This window comes from Hypanus sabinus, chromosome 27 (genome assembly GCF_030144855.1).
Source record: "Hypanus sabinus isolate sHypSab1 chromosome 27, sHypSab1.hap1, whole genome shotgun sequence".
NCBI lineage: Eukaryota > Metazoa > Chordata > Chondrichthyes > Myliobatiformes > Dasyatidae > Hypanus > Hypanus sabinus.
Window position 1 is genome coordinate 21,425,796 of NC_082732.1, and position 25,591 is coordinate 21,451,386.

A 25,591-nucleotide genomic window follows, 5' to 3' on the forward strand; every position below is an offset into this window, starting at 1 on the left:
ATCTGCAAACTTACCAATCGAGCCTCTGGTACTTATCTCGAACTGTCACCAAATATACCGCGCTGTGCTCTGCCAAGCAACTTCTGCACCCAGTGTTTAATGTTTGATAACATCTATGCAAAGTCTTTTGAGCGTTTGCAAACAAAAACAAATCGTTCCCATTGGTTTGAATGGAAGGAAATATCGGGGGTAGCTCGCCATGGGCAGCCAGTTCTGTCACTCAAGGCTGTGATTTCCCCAGGCATTATTTCCTTACGGTCACCAGCCTGGCGACCTGCTGGTGGCCGAATTTGCTTCCCGTGTATCTGTAAGGGGCGGGTCTCCGGAGGGGAGGGGAGGGGAGGGGCTAAAGGTGTGGGCGAGGCTTCCGCGAATAGGCGTCGGCGGATTGGGGCGGGGCCGAGAGAGGGGGCGGCGCCCGGCGCGGGGCCGATCCGCAGTCCGGCTCCGGTGGGCAGAGTGCGCGGAGTTCCCGGCGATCGGCGGCATGGCCACGGACGAGCTGGCCTCGAAACTGCAGCGGCGCCTGGACATCGAGGACGGCCCGGGGGAGGCGGAGCCCGAGCCCGAGCCCGAGCAGGTGGCGGCGGCGGCGGCGCAGGAGAAGCCGCCCACCGCGGCAGCGGACAATGAACTGTCGGCCAAGCTGGCCCGCCGCGGGGAGCTGAACGAGGGGTCGGCGGAGCCGCAGCAGCGCAGCTTGCGGGTCTTCAACCCGTACACCGAGTTCAAGGAGTTCTCCCGCAAGCAGATCCGAGACATGGAGGTCATGTTCCGGCGGTGAGTGAGTGGGAACCCGGCCAGGGATCGAGGGCGCCGGGGCGGGGCGGGGTGTATTCCCTGGTAGGATCCAGGTTTCCGAGGCTCCCTGCTCCGGATCCCCTCTATATAGGGAAGCCCGCCCCTCCCTCTCTATGAATATAGCCATTGATCTGAAGATCCCTCCCTCCTTTCATACCGCTATTTCTAGGTATTCCCCCCGCCGAATTCCTTGTGGATGCCGGGTTTACTGAAGTTTATTGTGTTTACCTGTAATTACCAGCAACCGTCCCTGGTAAATACCAGTTTAATGAAATTACGCTCTATCCCCGGTAACACGCGCCTATTCTGCTGAGCCCCCTCTTGGGACAATAACACCCTCAGCCTTCAGGGTGCGTGAATAATTCTCGCCTAATTTTTGATTTGCCTGCCGCGGATCCTGCAATGTTAACTTGTGACTGATGCCCTCCCAACTAAAATTAGGTCTGAGCATTCATTTGCGTTAGTAAATCATTAATTATACAAACCTGCCTCGGTCAAAGCTTCATAACCTCTGATCCCCTGAAAGAATCGACCTTTTCTAGTGTTGGTGGTTTGAGTTTAAAAACGCCGCTGCTGGGTCTGGTCACTTCTGGGTCCCAGTACTCAACAGGTCCTCCGACTTTAATTCTGGGAGGGAGGGCGGGGAACAAAAATTATTTAGACTTAAAGAACGGCAGATTGTGGGTTAGATCGAACTGTGAAATTTCAGCAGCAGACGTATAAAAGTAATCCGCTGTCCTAGAAACTGGGAGGACTTTGCCCCAATTATGTTCATGATTTAGTGTAAACTAATTTGTGCTGCCGCCTTGAGGGATTTCCTTTAGCAAAATCTACTCTTGTAAGGCGTCTCCACGTTTGTCTCCTTTTGGACCGTGGACGATTGTACCCTTGCAAAGTTGGGCCGTGTCTGGATCCGATATTTTAAAACCCAAGCATGCCAGAGTGAAATAACCGCTGCACTGTGGGCAAGAGTGTAGTTGGCCTTGGTTTAGAAGTGGTAATACACTTAGCTTGTGAAGCCTGCGGTTTGAGGCTAAGGAAGTTATCGAGGCTGACAGTTCAGTACGGTACGAGGTGGTGGGGGAAATACCACACGGACATGAAAAGTACAAGCAAATTCCCCATCGGCTTACTCATGCGGTTGTTCAAGATGCCTCAGCACTGGCTGGGTGGGAGAAACGGGGTATGTTTGCTTTGTAGCCCAGTCGTCATTTAAGGCTGAATAAGTTCAGTGATGCAGAGGTGGGCGACTTGATGTCTGATCTACAGATTGTCGAGGCACCAGACTGAGCTGGAAAAGGAGTCTTCCAGCTCTGGCAGATCGCAGTGCTGATTGTGATGTGCTAAAGACTCCAAGCTGCCCCGTGGTTGTGAGAAACTCATTTCTGAGCAGCGTGAGTTACAGAAACCGGGGCTGTGAAATGGACGTCCTCCGCCCAGGCTAATGTTCAGAATGTGCATCTTGTGAAACTGGGTGGGGGAAATGAGGTTTTGATGCATCTGGGTATTTTTACAGAATGCAGTGACGACTTTAGACATGTCGGAGTACTGTACCTGCTCCAGCCTGCCCCCGGGAGCTCTTGTCTGATGCAATTTCACACACGCGTTCGGTGTTCTGGGGTGGGGGGAACACTCTCTGCAGTGAGAGAGAAGAGTGGGTTTCGCAGGCTACGTTCCATTGCAAAATGAACCCATAAACCATTTCCAAGCTGAAAAGAATATCCTGGGGAAATGGTGGTGGTCTGAGAGCGGTGAGGTACGGAGCCCTGAAGTGACACAGGGTGACTGACCATGGAAGAACAGGTGCAGGATAGAGATGGCGGCATGTGGAGAGGGGAGTTTGCGTGAAGGCTGAAATGAGGGATGGCGGTACTGGAGAGGGAACGTTGTTCAGGAGGGAGTGCTTTGGAGTGAAGGGAAGGGAAGAATGCATTGCGCCTGCTCGTGATATTTAACCTGGCAACGTTTCTGTTGATCCTGAGATTGGCTTGAATTACCCTACAGCGTTGCAGATGAGAATGAAACTACGCCTTGCTTGAGACTCGGGTAAAACATTAGAAAGGTCCCTCATAAACCAAGTACAATGCTGAAATAAAAACAGAAATATCCAGCAGGTAGGACAGTGTCTAGAGAGAGAGAGAAAGAGTTAAGAGCTCTAGAGGTTTGACTAACTTGTGGAGTATTACAACACAGACCTTTCGGCCCATCCCGGAATGCCAGCCATCGAGTACCCATTTATACTAATGCTATTTGGCAGTATTTAGTCCGGGCCCTCTTGGCTTTGACTATTTTAAGTGCTTGTGTTAAACTTTTTGAGAGTCCCTCCCTCCAGCATCCTCTCAGCCAGAGCATTTCAAACTCCAATCGTCTTCTAGGTGAAAAATACTTCCTGCTGTCCACTCCAAACTTAAGCTTGCACCCTCTGGTTGTGGATACCTGTGCCATGGTGACAAATTGACCACTGTATATGCTGGCTTTGCCCTCGGTTTTGTAGGGCTTCAAGGTCCCGCTCCGCATTCGAGGAAAACAAAGCCAATCTCCCAGGCTTTCCTCGAAATGGAGACGCCATATTGCTTTGCAGGCTCTCCAGAGAAATTGGATCCTTCAAATGGTGGCAATCGAAATTGCGCACAATACTCTGGGTTTGGCCTAATCACTTCTTTTCTTCAGTAATTATTTTCTTCAGTAGTAAACACTTTTGGCAAGTAAACCTTTCACTTGGGGGGAGGGGAACACACTCACTTTAGCTCCCATTGGATACCACGTCACAGTCAGATTCTGAACAGCTGGGAATACTTGGTTTCAGTGTTCAGTTTGTTGGAGAAACTTGGGGTCCTCCATATGGGAGGGAGAAGGAGGAATTGTCAATATTTCAACCCAAAATATTGACTGTTCTTTTCTTCTCACCCTGCCTCACAGATGCTGTTCAATCTATTGAGTTTCTCCAGCAGATTGTTTTTTGCTCCAGATTCTAACTTGTGTAGTTGTATCTTCTAAATAGAGACTTGCATGTTACTAATGGACTTTGGGCCAGTAAAGTTGCACTTGTCTCTCTTCAGCTCCACATAAGCCATATCCCTCACAAATCAGTCTATCAATGTCTATTTCCATTTCTATCTCATTTATTTATCTCTACTCTTGATGAGATAAATAACGACAATAACTAATCCATGCATTCATGAGTTCCACATTGCCTGGGTGCAGAAGTTCTGCTTGGACTTTCTGTTAACTTTTCTGAGACTACTTTAAGTTTCTGGCTCCTTGTTCTGGTCACATCCACAAGTGAAGTCATCTGTGTCTATTCTAATGAACAGCTTTAAAAGTCTATATTTGGTGGTCTTGTGATTTTCTGCTTTCTAAAATAAAGGTGTTTTTTTTAAGCAACTTTAATCAACTTGTATGATGATTCAAAGTCAGGATTGGCCAATTGAGCGAGTAGAGTTCTGTACTAAGTTAAGACTCGGGTTCAGACGTTGCCTCACCTCTGTTTGAGCAACTCAGCATTTCTGTCCAGGGAGTCACTCTATGAGGAACGTTTAACATCTCCACACTAATATGACAGTTCCCTCAAATGGCGTGGCAATTTGCAGTTACTGCAAACTGAGACCATTCAACAGCCTCTTTAAAATTTTGAGCTCCCACTGCCTGATATTAACCCAGTGCATCTTTGAAGGAAGTGAACTTGGATCGGGCAAATGTTTACTCTTTGATTAAATTGTCCCCTCCCCTAGAGGACTCAGAACTCAAGTGAACCAATGCTTGCAACTGGTACTGCACGTCTCGTTAGTGACAGTTTCATGTAGACTGTGTACTTGCTCATTCACTTGCATTTTGTCTTTTTAAGGGTTTGCAGACAATCAACTTCCTTTCAATGGTGCACTTCTCTAAGAATTCCCGCTGTCTGTCAGATTCTTTGTGGCAGATAGGTGTTGGGTTCCCTTAGCTCCCTGTCCACTTTAATGCCAATAATGAAATACTCAACTGCATAATGCATCATCGGGTTGGGCATTGCCACTGACTAGTCTCTGCTTTTAACATTCTGTAGATAAAGCAAGCAGGATGCAAGATTAATCATACCACCACCTCCTACTTCCTCAGTTCTTCCAAGTTCTTGGGCTCATTGTAGAAAACAAGCAAGATGATGTTTTCAGCTTAGTAATGTACCTTTTGGAATAAATTTTTCTCGGGCTTCCAGGTATCAATTATAACCATTTCAATGACAAACTTCACCATCTTCTTTAGAGTTTGTCATTGAAACGTCAGTTATAATCAATACTTGTGCCTGGATAGAAGCCCGAGAAGAGTTTTTGTCATATACACTGGGAAAGCACTAGATAGTTTTTTACCTTTTAGAAGCATGCAGCCTCCCTAGCCTGACTATCTTGAGCACAAGCAGTAACTAAGTGATAATGACCTGAAGCGTAAGGATTGCAAGAATTGGAAGTGCAGAGTGAAGCCAGATTGACTTGCGTTGGAAGACCTTTACAGGATAGCAACTCCATTCTGTACCAGGGAATGCACCCATTTACAGAGCCACAGGAACCTGAATTGTGTTTGGTGGTGTTTCATAGCTGGGCCAGGCTGTGTTCATAGCATGTTGGCATCTGAATCACACACTTTAATTCCTTGAATGGAAGGGGAAATTCTTTGAATCTCTGTATTCAGTAGCTCTGAAGAGTGTCTCTGATGTTAGTAGAACCCACGTAGTAACTGGTTAAATGTTTGCAAAGAAGCTGTTGAGCGTTCTACTTTTCAAATCGCCTTTGCTCTTCCTGGGAGTGCGGAGCCATTTAGTCCTGTCCTTGCTGTTTGTCTTCCATTTGAACTCTTTAAAAGATTCTAGATTCAAAGTATGCTTGCAATATACAGCCCTGAGGCTGGTCTTCCCCACAGACAGCCATGAAACAAACCAAGCCATGGAAGAAAAACACCAAACCCCCAATGAGTAGACAAAAAACAAATCACACAAGCGGCAACAAAGAGTGAGAACATAGGACATCAAACCACAAACCAGGAATGTTCAATTTCAGCTCAGTTCAGTTCAGTCTGGCACTATCATTTGCTGACTGCAGGCCGCAGAGCCAGTCCACCCCTATCAGGGCCGCACAAAATAGCAACAGAGAAAGGAGTGACCAGAATCACATTGTAATGAGAGCTACAGAATCCAATCCATCTTGTCCAGGACCCAAGCCTCCGGCACCATTCTCTGGCATCAAGCGCGACGCTGATCGAACGCAGACACCTTCCTCTGGGAGCAATGCGTGAGAGTGAGACCGATTTGAATACAGGCACCTTCCTTGGGGAGCAGTGAGCAATGGGGCGAGTGAGACTGGTCAATGGCAGGAACATCTACTGGCCTTCCATTCTCATTGATTTTAATCTTCTTTGATTAAAGTCAAGTGAGAGATGAAGTCATTCATTGTCTCCAGGCTTTGTGACCTCCAGACCCCTTGCTGCTATAAACCTCTCTGAACTCCCTCGAAACTGTAGATCTCAGGCTCCAATAGTAGCTGAATCATACTGGGAAGAAGAAATAGTAGTAAAGGAAGAAGTGATTTTTGTGAGCTGTTTGAAGGATGTCACCTTTGGTTGCGTTGTTCACTGGCTCCATCTTCATCAGATTTCTCCCCATGTTCACTGTCTCTATAAGGGTGCTTTTCATTCCTTCCTTGGAGTAGCTTCCACTGAGCATTGTGAACGTGGGTCCAATCCAATGTCGTCTTGAGGAGTTTGCATGTTCTCCCCATGGGCTCCCTGGTTCCTCTGGTTTCCCCTCTCAGCCCACTGCTGTGCAGTTTGATAGTTACACAGCCACTGTCAATTGCTCTATTGTTCAAGTGTGTGGTAGAATCTGGGGGGAAATTGGGAATGTGGGAGGCATGAAATGGGTGGAGTGTAGACATGTGCTTGTTGGCTTCAGTGGGACAAGGGGTCTGCTTCTGTGTAGTTTAACTCTATGGCTCCACAATGGGTCTCAAGCACACACTCAATTTCTCATTATTGCCTCTACCTCGGAGAAATTCCATCTGAGTTCTTCAGTGGGACTGGTATCTCAATCTAGACTCTTAAACAAGTGAGAACTTTGCTGTATCTACCCAACAAAGGAAGGTTATTGTTTTCTCTTTTCCTGTAAATCTCTTCTATAGCTGAGTATACCTCGTCTTTTTTCATACAATCATAAGACTGTTAGACATGGGAGCTAATTAGGCCATTCAGCCCATCATGTCTGCAACGCCATTCCATTATGGCCAATTTATCATCCCTCTCAACCCCATTCTCCTGCCTTCCCTCCATAACCATTGATGTCCTTACTAATCAAGAACCTATGAACTTCCACTTTAAATACACCCCATCACTTGATCCCACTCAGCCATCTGTGGCAATGATTTGCACACATTCACCACCCTCTGGTGAAAGATGTCCCCCCTCATCTCTGTTCTAAAGGGATGTCCCTCTATACCGAGGCTGTGCCCTCTGATCTAAGACTCACCCACCACAGCAAACAATCTTTCTAGGCCTTTGAATATTTGATAGGCTTCAGTAAGATTCTCCCTCTTCCTCATTTTCTAAACTCCTATGAGTACAGGCCCAAAGCCATCAAATGCTCCTCATTTTTTTAACCCTTTCATTCCTGAAATGAATTGTGTTACATCCTCAGGATGCCTCAGCATGATATCCTTGTTTCTTTATTCTGGTCCTCTCAAAACAAAAGCTAACATTCCATTTACTTTCCTTACCATGGATTCAACTTGCAAGTTGATCCTTAGGGATCCTGCACAAGGACTCCAAAGTCCCTTTGCATCTGATTTCTGGGTTTTCTCCTCTTATAAAATAGGGCACTCCTTTGTTCCTTCTAGCAAAGTGCAAGACCATACATCTCCCAACACTCTATTACATCTGCCATTTTTTTGCCCATTCTCCTCATCCAAATGGGATTGAGTTTAGGAGCCGAGAGGTAATGTTGCAGCAATATAGGACCCTGGTCAGACCCCACTTGGAGTACTGTGCTCAGTTCTGGTTGCCTCACTACAGGAAGGATATTCTCATAGAAAGGGTGCAGAGGAGATTTACAAGGATGTTGCCTGGATTGGGGAGCATGCCTTATGAGAATAGGTTGAGTGAACTCAGCCTTTTCTCTTTGGAGCAACAGAGAATGAGAGGTGACCCGATTGAGATGTATTAGATGATAGGCATCGACCGTGTGGATGGTCAGAAGCCTTTTTCCAGGGCTGAAATGGCTAACACGAGAGGACAGTTTTAAGGTGCTTGGAAGTAGGTACAGAGGAGATGTCGGGAGTAAGCTTTTTTTTTACACAGAGTTGTGAGTGCGTGGAATGGGCTGCCAGCAACGGTGGTGGAGGTGGATACGATATGGTCTGTTAACAGACTCCTGGATAGGTACATGAACTTAGAGAAGTAGAGGGCTATGTGTAACCCTAGGTAATTTCTATATTAAGGACATGTTTGGCACAGCTTTGTGGGCTGAAGGCCCTGTATTGTACTGTAGGCTTTCTATGTCTCTAAATTCTTCTGCAGATTTCCTGCTTCCTCAACACGACCTGCCTTCCATCTTTCTTCATGTCATCCACAAACATGGCCACAAAGCAATCAATTCCATCATCTGAATCATTGACATATAATGTAAAATGAAGCGGCCCCATCACTAATCGCTACAGAACACCACGAGTCGCCAACAGCCAACCAGAAAAGCCCCCCTTTTTCCTCCCACTCTTTTCCGCCTCCTCCCAGTCAGCCGAACTTTATTCCCTGTAATGCCATGGGCTCTGATCTTGTATAGCAGCCTCATTTGCGGTACTTTGTCAAAAATCTGAAAATCCAAGCAAGCAATGTCCACTGACTCTGGTTTGACAGACCTGCCTGTTGTTTCCTCAAAGAATTCCAAAAAATAAGGCAAGATTTACCCTTCAAGAAACCCTGTTCACTATGGCCTGTTTTATTGTGTGCCTTGAAACCTCACCCTTAATAATGGACTCCAACATTTTCCCAGTCACGGAAGTCAGGTCAAGTGGCCTATAATTTCCATTCTTTTGCCTCCCTCTCTTCTTAGAGTGGAGTGACATTTGCAATTTTCCAGTCCTTTAGAACCATTCCAGAATCTAATGACTCTAGTGATTCTTGTCTCGGCTCGAAACGTCGACTGTACTTCTCCCTATAGATGCTGCCTGGCCTGCTGCGTTCCACCAGCGTTTTGTGTGTGTTGCCTGAATTTCCAGCATCTGCAGATTTCCCTCATGGTTGCACTATTAATGCCTCCTCAGTTCAACTAGCTGTAGTCTACCTTCAAATCTTTCAGCTTTCCAAGCATTGCTGGTGCCTTCCACAGCAAAGAATGACACAAAATTGTTAATGGTCATCCGCCATTACTTTGTCCCCCAATACTACCTCCCCAGCGTCATTTTCCAGTAGTCTGATATCTACTCTCACCTCTAATTATATCTGAAAATAATAAATTTCTTTCTCAATCTTTTTTACAGCGAGTAGATAAACATAACCATGACAATGTTAGATTAGTAACGGTTAACGTATACAGAAACAGACTCCGAGTAACATGTGCAATCTAAGCCTCCCAATCTCTTAGTAACTAAACATGAAAAAGATTCAAATAAAAATTTTTTACAAGAGGAAAAAAAAAGCCCCTCTAAACTTTAAAAAAAACAAAATAAAAACAAAACAAAAGCTGGACTGCCATGTTTCATCAGTTAAAATCATTATTTGTCATTAACTCCGCACCTCTATACACAAGCAAAAAGTTATTGAGAAGGATTCAGAAAAAGTCAGCTTGCCTCATATGCAAATGTTGAATAAATAGCTTCCAAGTTGCTTTAGTTTAACCGAAGGGGCAATAGTGCCATTCCTAATTTTTTCTAAGTTTAAACATGTAATAGTTTGGGAAAATCATTGAAATGTATAAGGGGGATTAGAATCTTTCCATCTAAATAAAATGGATCTCCTGGCTATTACTGTAACAAATGCAATCAAACGGCAAGCTGAAGGGGATAATTGACCAAAAAAATTTTGGTATCATCTCACTAACAACCTGGTCTGAATCAATGCTTCCAGAAGAATGAAGGGATGCTTGAGTGAGGAGCCAATATGACTCTCTTCCCGACAATCGATAGAGAACCTGGAAAAGATGTTTTAAAAATAACCTCTGGAAGTGGTTTAATTGCATGGTATTTGAGTATTTCTTGATCAGTTTTACCTGTAAACTCGAGAAGGGATTTTTTTTTTCTGCCGTCTCTTGATTTGGACAAAGATGAAGATAAGTTGAATGTCTGAGTGAGAGGGAGTGAACGTGTTGTTCTCAGTGGGAGGAGAGACACTTGTTGGTGAGGGGTGAACGTTTCAGGGTGGGAGAGCAGAGAAACAGTCAGAAATTCAGTAGGAATCAGTAACAGGAATGTTAAGATCTTGCAGTTAAGAAATTCTGAAGTTTGCCAGAGGGAAATGAGAGAACATGAGCTCATACCTATATCTAGATTATCTCTAATCCTGTTTACAAGTGGGAGTAAGAACACATTGATTGATTAACTGTTGTTCAGGAGCTGCCCTCTCAACTGGGCTGGGACCGCTGACAACATGGCAGTTTAACAAGCCGGGTTGGAGATTAATTAGGCAGGGTGAGAACGGAGAGGCAAGGTGTGTAGTCAATGGGGCAAATATGCAGTGGGGGGGAGGGGAAATAAGAGATTAATGGGAAAAATGGAATAAGGAAAGAGCAAACATTCCTGCAATGTTACTATTGTCCTTGAGCTAGTTGTCTCTTTTTCTCTCTGGATGTAGATCTGGGAAGTGACAGTAGGGGAGCATTTGGAGAATATAGATCAAATGTTATTTCGTACATTCTTGCGTAAAGGTACCTAAAATGGAGGAGAGGGATCTTTGGGGAGTTACCCAGGGAGACTGGAATAACGATGGGTAGTGTACAGTTACTGAACAAGTGAGTTGGGTACAGAGTTAATGCATTTCAGAGAAAAAAAAAAGAAAGATTGAAAGGGATTTCAAACCCAGAACTCCTTTAATGACAAAGGATTTTAGTTTAAAATGAGATTGAGAAGCAAGACTTGTGAGAGTTGCGAAATGGGGAACAAAGATGAATATAGGAAATACAAGATCTTTAGAAAAAGGGGAATGAGAAGGACGAAGTGGTTAACATTAAAAACGGAACTGAAAAGCCTTTGTTAAGCACTACAATTGTAAAATGATAGTCAAAGGATGGGTGTGGCTGATTGGGGGGGGGGCAAAAGGCAGAGAGCATGGCCGAACTAATACCCGATAAAAGAAAGTGGATGCAATAAATGCATTGGCAGTAGATCAGACAGTTGTGCTGATCCAAATGGGATTGAGTTACCTACAGGAAAGATGGACATCTCCAGAACTGCAGACCAATGCTGTGCTGGGGAAACAGAGACAATCCAAGCTGAATTCATCCAGATTTGTAATAAATCTGGGTTAAGGAAGGAAATGCAACATGGGCTTGTTAAAGCTTAATTGTGTTTGACAGACCTGAAATCCTTGACGGCAATGAGGACTACACAGCTCGTATCGTATACTGACCTCCGACAGGTATTGGATGGAATACCATTTAATGGAATTGTTTCAGCGATTTGGGAATAAAAAAATGAGTATGAAATTGATTAATGGGCCGGAGAGTATATTGCAAAGATGAGTATTTGTTTATAGACTCAATTTGCTAATGAATCCATTAGTGACAACCTTTCTACTTATTGTAGATTTTATACCAATGACGCACAAGCTGAGCAATTGCAGACCGACTTGTTTAAAATTTTATTCGCATACATTAAGTTTGCAAGGCTGGGAGCAGAGTATGTGGGCTGCTTTGCTGCACGTAGGCGTGGATATAAACCAGTTATTAAAATGAACGTCATAAACCGAGCAGCCTATCGCTTTAGACAGAGTGAGACGCTCAGTTGAAGGACTTTGACCAGGTGTACTTCATCTGCATCAACCCACAATAATCCGAAGGACTGCACTGGCTGCCAGCAAAGTGTCCTGTGAGTGAGGGATCTGTAGGAGGCACACAAAATATTCATGGGAATATGGGGGTGGGGATGGGGAACGTCCTGACAGTGGGTCCCATGTTGATGTCTCGTACCAGCTTTATCAGCAGGAGAGCACCATAGTGAGTTACTGACTTAGGGACACCTGTGAGTTGTGTTCAGCAATTCCCTCACCTTCTGAAAGCAGGAGGGAAACGGGTCAAGATGATTTGGACCATATTTTTATTTCTCCTCCTCTGTGAAAGTAGGAAGCGCACGGCAGGGTTGGCCCAAATGGTGAGAGCCAGTCAGCTAGGCCATCACAAGGCCTAACCGAATTGGCCTTGGTAGGCGATTTCCCTTTCAACCTGCCTTGATTCTCTACGTTACCTCGCACTCTCACTCTCAGATCTCCAGCCTGTCTTTCGCGATTTCTCCTTGACTGTTTAACCCCCACTGGAAATCTGGGGTGGAAGTTTGTTCTTTTGCCCTCCCCCCCCCCCACCCCAAACAGAGCTGTGTGGAGGTCAGTGAAGGTTTCTCTGCCTCCTCCGTGCATTTCCTCAGCACAACCATTCATGCTGTCAACAGGGAAAATGCTTCTGGATGCGAAATGGCTGGTGGGCCGGGAAACAGAACCCAGAAGCACTAGGCCCGCGGCTGCTGGGCTGGGGTATTGTCTGGAGTCTGTGCCATCGAAGAGGGTCGGTGCTGACCAGCTGAACAGGAGGAGACTGGCAGGCTAAAACAGCTCCTGCAACAGGTTCAGCTTCTAGTGCCAAGAGCCAGTTGGGTAGGTTTACTGTTCGTACCGACAATCTCCAGTCTCATTCCCTGTAGCCATTGTGCAGAGATTCTGTGGTTACGTTTCTGCAGAACAACAGTATTGTGCACTGTTTGGAATTTCTGCTATGCGAGATCTCTCCTGTACGCCTGGACACGCCTTGGCAAGATAGATAAATGTTTTGCCTGTGATTCCATCATCCTTCAACCTGGTTATTGGCGAGTTGCATCAGTCATTTGATGTTGTTTAGGTTTTCAGTGTCACAAGTGGCAGTGCTTTTTGACTGTAATCTTCAGGAAGCTGTCATTGGTACCTTGGCAAGTTTGTTTTTAAAGATGAGATTTGGAGGCAGCTGAAGCTTTTTCATTCACGAACCCACTTGGATTGTACAGCCGTCCCTAGCCAGGCCCCCCACCCCTCCCCAGCCACAGGAAACAGCAGTGTGAGTGGGAAAGCACACGTAATGTGCACTGTTCTCAAAGTGCAGTGAGATTCAGTCAGCAATCTGAGCAGCGACCGACAGTGCAAAGGTTGAGCGGAGCCGCGCGTCTTAGCCAAGCAGACAAAATGCTCGAGGAACTCGGGCAGCGTCCTTGGAGGGAAAAGGGACCTCAGCTTGCTGAGTTCCTCCACCATTTCGCCTGCTGCTCCATATTCCAGCGTCTGCAGTTGACCCTGTCTCCGGGGGGCTTGAACTTGCACTTCCCCTGGCATTTGCTCTGGGTCCTCATCCCTCATCCCGTAGCGTTGCCGTGAACCTGGGCATCCCAGGGTTGGACCTTTGTCGGTTAAAGGCGCAGTGCTATTCTGGCAGAGTGCTGATGAGTTGGGGACCCCCCCCCCCCACCATCAGTTGTGGTCCACTCCTATCAAGGCCTGGGTTATTGCTCCCAGGGCAGTAAGCTTGGCAGCTGTCACTATTGGAGAGACTGAGCCAGGCTTTTCTTGCAGCGTCAGGGAAGAGTTAAAATTCTGTCACATTTTGACGTTAGGAGAAATTGATGCAACAAGGAAAGAGGAACGGTGCAGAGTTCCTCTTTCACTGCTAAGTGGATGCTGGTTGCTTGATAACGTCATGGGTTTCTGTGATGGCTGGAATGAGCAGAATGACTGTTCACTACCAGTTAACTAAGCTTGTGCTCCTCCTCAGAGTTTTCCCTTAGTGGGGGGGGGGGGGGGGTGGTCCTGTGTATGACTGTTCCATCAGTTTCCTGGACATAACCTGAGAGAGCCAGCAGTCTATTCCCCTTGAGGGACATCATATCGAGCTTCTTTCTCTCTTTCTCCTGCCCTGATGCTGAACGCAGGATCAACCATGTTGTCCCTGCGCTGGGGAAATGATCTGCAGTAAATGTTCTTGCACACTGAGCACAGATATGGCTTGTCCCTGTTCAGCTTCCTCCCAGATTGGAACTGGTCATCGTCTGTGTTCTGGGTACAGTCATGAAGATTAGGAAGGTGAAAATTGGTGAGGTTATAACTGTTGGAACCCTCAGCCCCAGCAAGGTGGCGGAGCTGCGAGCTGGTCAGTGCTGGAAGACTGCCCCATACCCAGGCGGTGGATGGAAGCTTGACCTTGTGACAATGCAGGAGATCACGCTCAGGCATTTCAGCTGAGGAGGGGTGTGGAGAATTACCGTGACGAGCATCACGTATACACTGAATGCAGGTGTTCTGCACTGCGGTCAGACAATCTGTGCTTAGTTTCCCTAATGTAGGAGGCAGCAATTGTGAGCTCTCGTTGGAGGAGGGGCAAGGAAACAGCTGTTACACTGCAGGGATCATGGATCTCAGAGTGGCTGAAGGTGTTGAACTTATTCTGCTGAAGGCTCTCGTGCTTGGGGTGCTAATTGTTTCTCTTTGCAAAGACACTGCCTGGCTTGAGAGATTTGGAAGAAAAAATCTGTTTCTAACATCAAGTCTGCCTCTGTCTGTCTTCTCTGTCCCACCCTCTGGCTCCTTCACACTCTCGCAGTCCTGTGATGATGGTCTCCACTCGTTTAACAACTCCCCCTAGTGTGGCCGCTCACCCCGGGCCTGTGTGCTTTAGATCATATTGCAGCTATCCAGGTCTATGCTGTGGGTTTGTGGAGAGGGAGTCAACTGCACAGCCACCTTGTCCACACCCAATGGTCATCAGCTTCTCAGCTGCCAGGATGGCCAGGCAGGTTGTGGACAAGGTGACTGGGCAGTGACTCCCTCTCCACCTTCTGGTGTCCGTTATGGAACAGGCATTGCAACAGAGTTTGGTAGGAAGCAATAAGCCTCTCCCTCCCTGTCTTCCTGGAGAAGTCTGAGCCTTGTTCCCATTTGCATCTTCAGTATATGGAAACTCCAAGCAAACAGAAATGTCTTTGAATTCTTTCCCCCTTCCCAGTTGAGTGTAGGTTGACACAGCAGTTCATCACGAGCACAGTTTGCTCAGATCGGTGCTCACACAGACTACAATTCAGTGCGATTTGTGTCTTCACGAGGCTGTGTGTTGTGGAACCTGTTTAGTCGGGAGTAGCACAGAGGTTAGCCGTGTTGTGCCTGGGCGCTGATATGTGCAGAGAGCCGGATAGCCCTGGGATGTGTACGTAGAAATGGTACGGAAAGGGTGCGGTCTCCCGGGGTGGGGTGTGTCTGTACTACACTGTTTCTCTGGCAGAGGAAGGCTGTCCTAACTTGACAAACGTATGCAAGAAATAGAGCCTCTGGCTATTGTTTTTGTACTGTGTAGTATGATTTACAGAGGCAGTATTAGTGTATATATATTTTTCCTTTAAATTATCTGCAAACTGAAGTACATTGTTTTTATTAAAAATGCATGGTTATTCTATATGTTCAGGGTTTATGGAGGGGTGGGGTGAAAGGGGATAGACTGTGATTTGATGGGACAAATGTTTTTTTTTGCCACGAACTTTATGATGTGTCAGTGTTTGTTCGGGGTAAGTGTGTGTGTGTGTGTGAGCTCCCGAGTGTATCGACACTTCCCGACTGAAGGTTCTCAGCAGCTGAACGATGTAGTCCAGAGGGCTGCAGTAATGGCCAAGCCCATTTCTGTCCTCAACAGATGGGCTAGGAGAGACCACTTTTGTCACTGGCTGGTGGCCTCCACACTCCCGTCTAGCTCTCTGACTACAAAATGTAACTGCCCAAGGAGCCCCAGAAGAGGAGTGACTTTAGTGTGATTCCTCGCTTTTGGAGTGGCACTTGTCTGGACCCAGGTATCTGAGATGGTAGAGTGACTAGAGCTGAACCCTAGGAAGGAGTCTATATTGGTGGCTGAAATGGAAGAACGGGGGATAAACATGGTTGTTACACTCACATCCCTGACTGCTGAAAGAATTTTTCATTTATATAGTAACTGCCCCCACCTTGGAACAAACCAATCAACTTAAAATCAGTGTGGTTACTCTTGAAAGGAATGAGGCAGCCAATTTTGGACAGCAACATGCACATGTATAGATAGGGTTAATACAGTCCTTTCCCAGGATTGGGAATCAAAAACTAAAGGGCTTAGGTTTAAGATGAGGGTGCAGGTTCAATAGGAGCCTGAGTGGCACCATTTCACCCAGAGGGTGGTCATGATATGGAGTGAGCTGCTGGAGGAAGGGTACATTACTAATATTTGAAAGGTACTTAGACAAGTACTTGGATAGAAAAGATTTGGACTGGAGCAGGGGTTCTCAACCTGGGGTCCATGGAACCCTTGTTTAATGGTATTGGTTCTTGGCATTTGGAATGTTGGGAATCCCCTGGACTAGAGGGACATGGACCAAACGTGGGCAAATGGGACTAGCTCAAATTGGTTAGTGTAGACCATCTGGGCCGAAGGTCCTATTTCTTGTCTGTGTGATTCTATGAATTGTGTCTGCCTACTCTTTAATGGCACAATAATGGAAGATGCGGCTGGCAGTGCCATCAGTTAGTGCTTAGTCTCCAATAACCTGCTCACTTGGATTTCACCAGGACTACTTGACTCCAAACCATCATAAGCTTTGCCCCAGAAAGTTGAATTCTGGTAGCACTAAGGAAGCATTTGTCTGAATGTAACAGCAAAGAGGCCAGGCAAAATTGAAGTCAATGGTGGTAACAGGAGAATGTACTCCAGTACCGAGTACAAGGGAAGATTGCCCTTGTTGGAGCTCATTCATCCCAGCCACAGGACATCAGTGCAGAGGTTCATCAGTACAATGTCCCCAATCCTTCCCTCTTCAGCTGCTTCGTCAATGACCCTCCCTCCATCCATGGGGATTTTCACTGACGGCACCATGCTCAGATTCAATTCCAACTCGGCAGGAAATGTAGCAGTCCGCGACATAGTCAGGCAAGGGCTGGAGAAGCATCAAGTGTTCATGCTTCAGAAGTGCCAAAAAGTAAAAACCAATAAGAAACAAACCTTTTTCATTCAGTGACATTATCATCACCAGGGTCCCACTGACACCATTCTGGGGCTTGAATCTAGGCCAACTACGTAAAAGTTGTGTTGCAAAGACTGGGCCAGATGAGTGACTTGTCTCCTGACACCTCAAGCCTTTTCATCATTTATTAGATGCAAGTCTGAAGCTGGATGGAATGCTTTCCACTCGCCTGGATGAAAGCTGCAATTGAACTGACGTTGGCTCTGTCCAGGGAAACGCAGCCTGTCTGATTGGCATTGCCTCCGTTCCCAACATCAGTCTCTCTCATTAACAGAATAAACTACCATTACTCACCCAGACCATCCCTAAAGTACCTCCCAAACCTGTAACTTCTACCGCCAAGGACGGGGACAGAGTGCAGTCGGAATCTGTATGTCGTGGTCAAGTGCTGGTTTGGAAATGTCGCCAGTCGTTCCTTCATAAGGATTGCAGCAGTACTAGAATATAGTTCACCACCAGCTTCTCACCGGCAATTAGGAATTGGCGAAAATTGGCCTTGCAGATCTGAAATGATAACTTTTCCCTGCATGGGTGCAGCATGAGATGTGAATGCTCCATTATTTCCTTTAATTTCAGGTTTCCCCCTTCTGCAATCTAATGGCAACTTTTAATTGTTTTCTGCATTGCTGGTTGGGAATGGATATTGGACAGGGCACCCGGAGTGTGGCTTTTATATTCCATGACTGACCATCAAATCCAGGAAGCTTACTCCAGCCTCTGCAAGGCCAACCCTACCCCCCCCCCCCCCCACTCTGTTCACCCCTCTCCGTCCTCTTTCCAGGGTCCTGTGCGGCCCCTCGCTCAACATTTCCACCCTGGCCCTCTGACAGTTTGTGACCTGGTTTGTCTGCGACAGGTACGACGCCGGGAAGGATGGTTTCATCGACCTGATGGAGCTGAAACTGATGATGGAGAAGCTGGAGGCTCCTCAGACGCATCTTGGGTTGAAGAACATGATCAAGGAGGTTGATGAGGACTTTGACGGCAAGCTCAGCTTCCGTGAGGTAATGTATTTTGATAGTTACTTAGAACTGCAGAGAAAAATGTTCAAAAACAAATAAAATGAAATGTAAATTACAGAACGTGTCAGTACTCCCTTGTGATTTGTAGTGTTCGAATGCACTGTGATCCGCTTGCTTTAAACTAACATTTTTGACTTTTATTTTCATGTTTATTTTTATATATGTTACTTTAATGTTTGCACTTTATCCTATGGTGAAGTACTTTGAACTACATCATCTGTATGAAAAGTGCTCCATAGATATTATATTATTTCTTCAGCTTGATCATAGTTACTGGGCTAGAAGTTTTGTAGTGTCCGAGTGTTGGTTAGAGGAATAGTTGATGTCACTTATCTTGGAATGGTGGGTGCTATCCTTGTCTGGATTGGCTAGTATACAGTTTACCAGCCCCAGTTACTGTGAAGTTCTGCCCCCCCCACCCCCCCGCCGTTAATCAGTTAGTTGGTCAGTGGTTGCTGGATTCATGGGTCTAAGGTAAACGTTCATTAGTTGGTGGAGTTAGCGTGTTCTGCTGAACAACACACGTTAACAGGGATGTCGAATCTCCAACAGAGAGATTCAGCATTGACTGGAGTGAGTTTCAGAAAAGAAATCAAGGCAATAGAATTCCTGGAGCCTGAAGAAGGGTTGTGATGTCTATGCTGCTGGCACCCTCTGCTGGTTGCTTCAGATACTACATCCCATGTGTACCGCAGCTTAATTTATCAGAATGTTTTTTAATCCCCAATAATTTAAATAACAAATTTGAACAAAAACTGCACAATTTTATTTAAATCATTTTTGAATTGAGGAAAAGCTGCTCATCAGGCAAACTGGGGATTGGTTCATAAGGTGTTCACATCGGAATCCTAGCAGGAAACGGTAGGTTGTAACGTGATGTGGGAATGAGGAAAGCCAGGTAACTGCTAATTTCCCTGTCTATCTCATGAGATCTCAAGAACCCACTAAACCTTGGCTCCTCCTTGTGGATGGTATTATTGTTACTTTGCTTTGTGTCCATTCATGTCTAATAGCTGATCTCCCTGACACTGTTACCCCTCCCTTGCCTTTCAGTTCCTGCTAATTTTCCGTAAGGCTGCTGCAGGAGAGTTGGCTGAAGACAGTGGTTTGCATGTTCTTGCCCAGTTGTCTGAAATCGATGTCTCAACAGAGGGAGTGAAAGGAGCCAAAACCTTCTTTGAAGCCAAAGTAAGTGTCACTCGCAGCTTTGTTTCTATATTGACTTGAGTTCTGCCTGTGTTGGGGTCGCTTGCTGTTTTAGTTTCAGGACTTGCACTGAATTGCATTGTAACTACGGCAAAGAAGCAGGTTATTGCTCTGCGGGTTGTGCCAATGATTGTGGCGCCATGTATTCTTAAAGTTCAAGCTTGATTGTTGTTCAACCATACTTTGGTATACAGCTAAACAAAACATCATTCCTCTGGGGCCGAGGTGCAAAACACAGTACCTGGAGTCTCACATAGAGTCACAATAGCACATACAGTCACAAAATAAAATTCGTGCACGGCCTGGAGCTTGATGGAACATGGGATGTTGTCCTGGAGCCATGTTTCTGCAAGGACAAGCACGCAACAGTTTCTCATCTCACTTTAGGTCAGCCGCAGATGAAGGCAATCCGGCTTGTCTTCCGGGGAGTGAACGGTGAAGAGCAGCACCAACGGGACAGCCGGCCTTCGGAAGCCAGCCCTCAGCTGAGCATAGATTCCAGGGTGCCCACTGTGCTTCTGTCTCTCCCACACTGTCTTCGGTACCCCTGCTCCTGGGTAGTTGTGACAGGCGAAGCTGCAGCTTGAAGGCCTGGTCCTTGCAGCTTCTCCACCGTCGGTCTCACTAATGAACTGGACTTGCGGTATTTTGAGAATGTCAATTCACAAGAAAAATGTTTCAAGGACAAAAATTTGCACCATTTATTGGACCCAGAGAGGCCACTGAGACCAAGCTTGCCACTGTCTTACTGGAAGTTCCAAACCAGAATTCTTAGCCAATGAATAATTTCTCCAACTTATTTTAAAATGTTATTACTTCTCTCCTCGTTCACGAGATATAATAAAATGCTCCACACCCCAACCACTCTAGGTAAGGAGATTTCTCCTGAATTCCTTTATTCATTAGTGACTATTTTCCATTTCTGATCTGTAAAGTCCATGAAGAGTTGAAATAGAGTTTCTCTATTGTGCTGACTGATACAGACTCGGTGACAGAGAAAACCCACCTGAACCAAATGGGGGAAAATGGAATTTGAGGTATATTGTGAGGGACTGTCGCAGAATGATAAACATAGATCACTGATCCCGAACACAGATCGCTGGTCAGTAATGTTCTTAGATGACATCAGGGCTCTGTGTTCAGTGTTTAGATCAGAATCAGGTTTATTATCACTGGCATGTGTCATGAAATTTGTTAACTTAGCAGCAGCAGTTCAATGCAATACATAATATAGAAGAAAATAAATCAATTACAGTATACATATATTGAATAGATTAAAAATCGTGCAAAAACAGAAATAATATACATTACAAAAATGGTGTTTATGGGTTCAATGTCCATTTAGGAATCAGATGGTAGAGGGGAAGAAGCTGTTCCTGAATCGCTGAGTGTGTGCCTTCAGGCTCCTGTACCTCCTACATGATGGTAACAGTGAGAAAAGGGCATGCCTTGGGTTCTGGGGGTCTTTAATAATGGACGCTGCCTTTCTGAGATGCTGCTCCTTGAAGATGTCCTGAGTACTTTGTAGGCTATTTAGTACCCAAGGTGGAGCTGACTAAATTTACGACTCTCTGTTGCAGCTTCCAGTCCTGTGTAGTAGCACCCCCCCCCCCCCATACCAGACAGTGATGCAGCCTGTCAGAATGCTCTCCACGGTACACCTGTAGAAGTTTTGAGTGTTTTTGTTGATGTTCCAAATCTCTTCAAACTCCTAATGAAGTATAATCACTGTCTTGATAACATGGTAACAATACACGTATTATCTTCGCAGCTTCAGGCAATCAATGATGCAAACCGATTTGAACAGGAGATCAAGGAAGAGCAGGAGGAAAAGAAGAAACAGGCTGAGGAAAGGAAACAGAAGAGAGCTGCCTTCAAGGAGCTGCAGTCAGCATTTAAGTAAAGCCAGCTTTCTGCCGAAACTCCTGGGTGCAGGTCGGAAGATCTGGCTTCTAATCCCAGTCTTGGCCCAGGTGATGGACTGTACTTTGCTTTAAAGAATAAGGGAAAGGGTGTGGATGGGCTTCGGATACTCCTGAGATAATGCTAACCACAGTATCCAATTTGGATAGACGGAACTGCCTGCCTCGTCTCCAGGCATATCCTCATCCTGTGATCTCAACACCAGACTCTGCCTCTTGTGACAACAGAAGCCTTTGGGAATGAGCAGATTAGGTGAGGGAATGGTTGATGTTGTTCAAGCCAATTCTGACCAAATGCATTTTGCTTCTTTGATGTACATTCATTGTTTGAGGGTCCTATCCCATTGCTCTGTTCTAGCTCTGTAATCAAAGTTCTTGTAATGGAGCTACTGCAGGGAACTTGGATGAAGCTCCTGGTCAGTGCACTGTTGACCTTTCTAAAAGGGCCTTTGGCCTCATTGTCTAAGATACCCTTTTCCTGCTGTGTCTGCACATGATTGAGAATGTAGTCAGACTCACCAATGTGGTGGTGATGGAGGTCCCCACTGTCTCGTCTCTGATCATGTCAGCGCTGTGTAGGAAAAGGTCGGTCAGAATTGTGGCCTCCTCTCGGAATCAGTTTCTGCAATAGGCACGTGGCTGCCATGATTTTAATTGGGTGCCTCCTGCAAAACAGTAAGGGGTTAAGTACAAATCATTGGGAACATGCAGCTTTTATGAGGCTTGTTTTTAAGATGGCCCTTTTTTTAAATTAAAAAAAATACCTTCAGAGATTTACTATTTGAAACAATGCCTGACTTCTACCTCCTCAATCAAATGGGGGTCTCTATTTCTGTTCTACTTTAAGATGGCATTCCCTTAATACGTGATTTTAATTCTATCCAATAGGTTGAGCAACCCTATTTTTTTATGCTTGTCCGTTTCCTAATGTGAACGTGTCTTAATTGCATCTATATGGTACCAATTCCTGTGCGCATCTATTCCTGCCCTAATAAACTCTGAGTTAGTAAGTTTAGTGCTTTAAATTGTTCACAGCAAAATATATTTTTTACCTCCTGACACTGAATCATCAGAAATTGGTAGCATATTTACATGTTAAATTGTCACGTTTCCTGTGGAGTCAGATAACCATTCTTGCGTTCCAGAGAGTTTGTGAAGGCAAATTCATAGTGCTGACCTGAGCACGCCACTTTAATGCCATCTTGGATGAGCTGCCCATGTGAGAAAGCCATACTCTGCTTCCTTCAGACGCCCAACTGTGAGAGGCACCCGGAGCAGTTGTATCAAGCCATGTTTCTGACTGATTTACAATAATTTCAGAATCAGTCCCCTGAAGGAGCAACGCTTAATGCAAGGATTAACTATGTGTATCTCCTATGCATGTTATACAGATGTTCTGAACTGCTAAGCAGGGTCTTGGAGGGTGCAGTGGAAGAGGGTCTCTACTGTTCTAAGTTATTACTGACCCCTTAAAGTACCACTTTGCAATATAGAAACACCATTGATCCGGGCAACTTGTAATCTGTATCATGTCTTCCTTCCAAGTTCTGAGCAATATTGGGAGCATTTCAGTTCTTCCATGATCCTCATCTCTGCAGCATCCTGACTCTGATTCTCTGGTTTGAAACTAAGCAAACACTTGGTGTTCTCTTCCTCATGACCCCCGTGTGCTGACCTTTGGGCCCGATGCTGCTCCTGCAGCTGGACCAAGAGGAGGTGACAGCCTTCAGTATTGGCTTCCCAATCACCTGCCTTCAGCCCAACTGGGGCAGGTGGAACTCTGTTGTCATGGTAACAGAAAGAGGCCAATTAGCCACATATCCGGTTCCTTGAGAGTCCAATTCAGTTACTGTGAATCAAAGGTGTTCCAATAAGTTTGTTGCAAAAATCCTGGAAATGTTCATTTAAAAAAAAACGTAACACACTAGAAGTGCCTTTTATGAAGAAACGTGTGCTTAAGTATTGGCCAGGAAAGATTGCACAAAGTCTAAACTATCCCACTAACCAATAAACATTCAAGTAATGATTGAGACTGCTGAAGGAAAAGCATTTAATGTTCAACATTCCTAGTTACCGTCACCCTGGAATTTGGAATACTGAAAATACCCTTGACATAACTCTTCGCAAACGTCTGTTTGCTCAAGGGTGCACTTTTGAAGTATTTTGTTTTTGTGAACCAGCTCAGGAAACTGTCCCACGTCTACCAGGGAAGCAAATGAAACAAAATGTAATCAAATGCTGGCAATCTGAAGCAAAAAGTCTGGGCCTTTGTAATAGATTCAAGAGCTTCTGCAATAAATGATGTGTTAACATTTGGGTATAATGCTTTGCCAGACAAGGTTTGCACCCAAAATACTGAAAAATTAAAGGTGATCCCTGGCCAGCTGGTTCTGCCTCTTTCTGGGCTTGGAGCAGGGGAGCATCTGCACATTCCCTAGTCTACAACTGGCTGATGCCACCTGCACTGTTGGTGACACTGTCTCAGTTGCTCTACCACTGGTTAGGAGCAGAGTACCAGGGTTCTTGCTCCTGAACGTTAGCCAATAACCCTTGCTGTGAACATCAGGTAACCTCAACTATAATTCCTCCATTGTTTAGCTGAGCAGTGGAAAAGTGGCATGTTATGACCTCTGGGGGGGTTAGGACTGTTGGTTCAACAGTGTGAACTAATGGCCATAACTTCCATCGTTGTGGGGACTTAAAACAATTGGGACTGGTTTATGCCCCACTGTTTTATTTAAACAGCTCTCACATTCCATTGCATGGCTAATTTTGGGCTGAATCTTTACTCTGTCTGTTGATTGTGTTGTTAAAATTGTTGTGTCAAACACTGTCGTGCCAAATACTTGTGCCTGTGATGATTGTTCTAGTTTTAAAGGCACCGAATCGGCCATGTGTCCACGGTTGAGAGTCACTCAGCTTTAAGCTGGAGTCATAGTGTGGGATTTATTTAGCATGACATTAAGGTGCATTGAGAATCTTCCTTTGGCTCCATGCAATTTGCTTTCAATGCACCTAGAACATAATGGGGGTGGGGAGTGGGCTCTCTATGTGTGCCATGTCTGACTGTCTGTCTGCCTCTGGTGTATCTGTGTATTCTCTAAGAATCCATTTGTGTAGTCTGTGCAATTGTGCCTGTGTTCTGCCAAAGAACTGGCCCCCTCCCAGAGCAACCATGGGGCGTAGGAGAATAAATGGGAAATGGGGAGTCGGCAACATCATTCCTGGGAGGTGGGGGCCGGGCTTGGTAAAAGGCAAGAACTTGTAGCTCACTTACTCCAGCACCAATGAATCTGCATGGATTTTACATAATGCTGATGCCATTATTTGGTACATTGTGTTTACTGAAAAATTTACCTATTTTCTATAACTCTGTAATGTTGCTGTCTGAAGCTTCAATTGAGGAAATAAGTTGTGTGAAAGAAACTATTTTTGATTTTCTTACAAAAATAAATCTAATTATACATATGTCTAATAAATGCATCTTAAGTTTTGATGGCTCTTTGTATTCTTTGCTTGGTCTAATTAAAGGTATAGAGTGTGACATCACTTGCCACTAATGACAAAGGGCCAAACGTTGAAAACTCTAGCCAATTGGGATAAAGCTTGCTACTGCTTGAAACATCCTTACTCATCAGTTTTCCATGTCTCTTACCCCAAAAATGGAGCCACTGCTTTCCAGTTTGCCTTACTCATTGCCACGTTATCAAAGTAAGATCTATTATCATGGTATACACGTCACCACATACAACCCTGAGATTCTTTTTCCTGCGGGCATACTCAGCAAATCTACAGAACAGTAACTGTAAAGAGGATCAATGAAAGAGCAAGAGCATAGAAAACTACAAACTGCGCAAATGCAAATATAAATAATGAGATCATGAAATGACAAGATAAAGAGTCTTTAAAGTGAGATCATTGATTATGGGAACACCAGAAATAGAATGACTGTAGTTCAAGAGCCTAATGGTTGAGGGGTAGTAATTTATTGAATGGTGGTGGTGTGAGTCCTGAAGCACCTCTATCTTCGACCCAATGGCAGCAGTGGCCTGGGTGGTGAGGATCTTTGATGATGGATGCTGCTTTTCCACAGCAATGTTTCATGTTGATGTCCTCAATGGTTGGGAGGGTTTTACCTGTGACGTACTGGGCTGAATCCATTACCTTTTGTAGGATTTTCCCCTTGAAGGCAACCGGCATACTTTCCACCACACACCTACACAAGTTTGCAGACTCCTAAGGTAGTAGAGGTGTTGTCATGCTTTCTTTGCAATTACATTTATATGATGGGTCCAAGACAGGTCCTCCGAGATAGTGACACCAGGAATTTGAAGTTACTGGCCTGATGAGGACTGGCTCACGGACCTCTTGCAACCATTAATCTTTCTAACTCTCCATGCTATTCAACATGTGATAGCTATTATTTAAG

General features: G+C 45.3%; 1 protein-coding gene across 1 annotated transcript; it reads left to right on the forward strand.

Annotated features, from left to right (window-relative positions):
* Positions 1–410: 410 nt before the first annotated feature.
* efhd2 (EF-hand domain family, member D2) lies at positions 411–24,656 on the forward strand. The gene is made up of 4 exons (XM_059951880.1): positions 411–780; positions 17,869–18,016; positions 19,088–19,222; positions 21,012–24,656. Exons 1-4 carry the CDS (start codon positions 488–490, stop codon positions 21,141–21,143), a joined length of 708 nt encoding a protein of 235 aa, XP_059807863.1. The 5' UTR covers positions 411–487; the 3' UTR covers positions 21,144–24,656.
* The last annotated feature ends 935 nt before the right edge of the window (positions 24,657–25,591 follow it).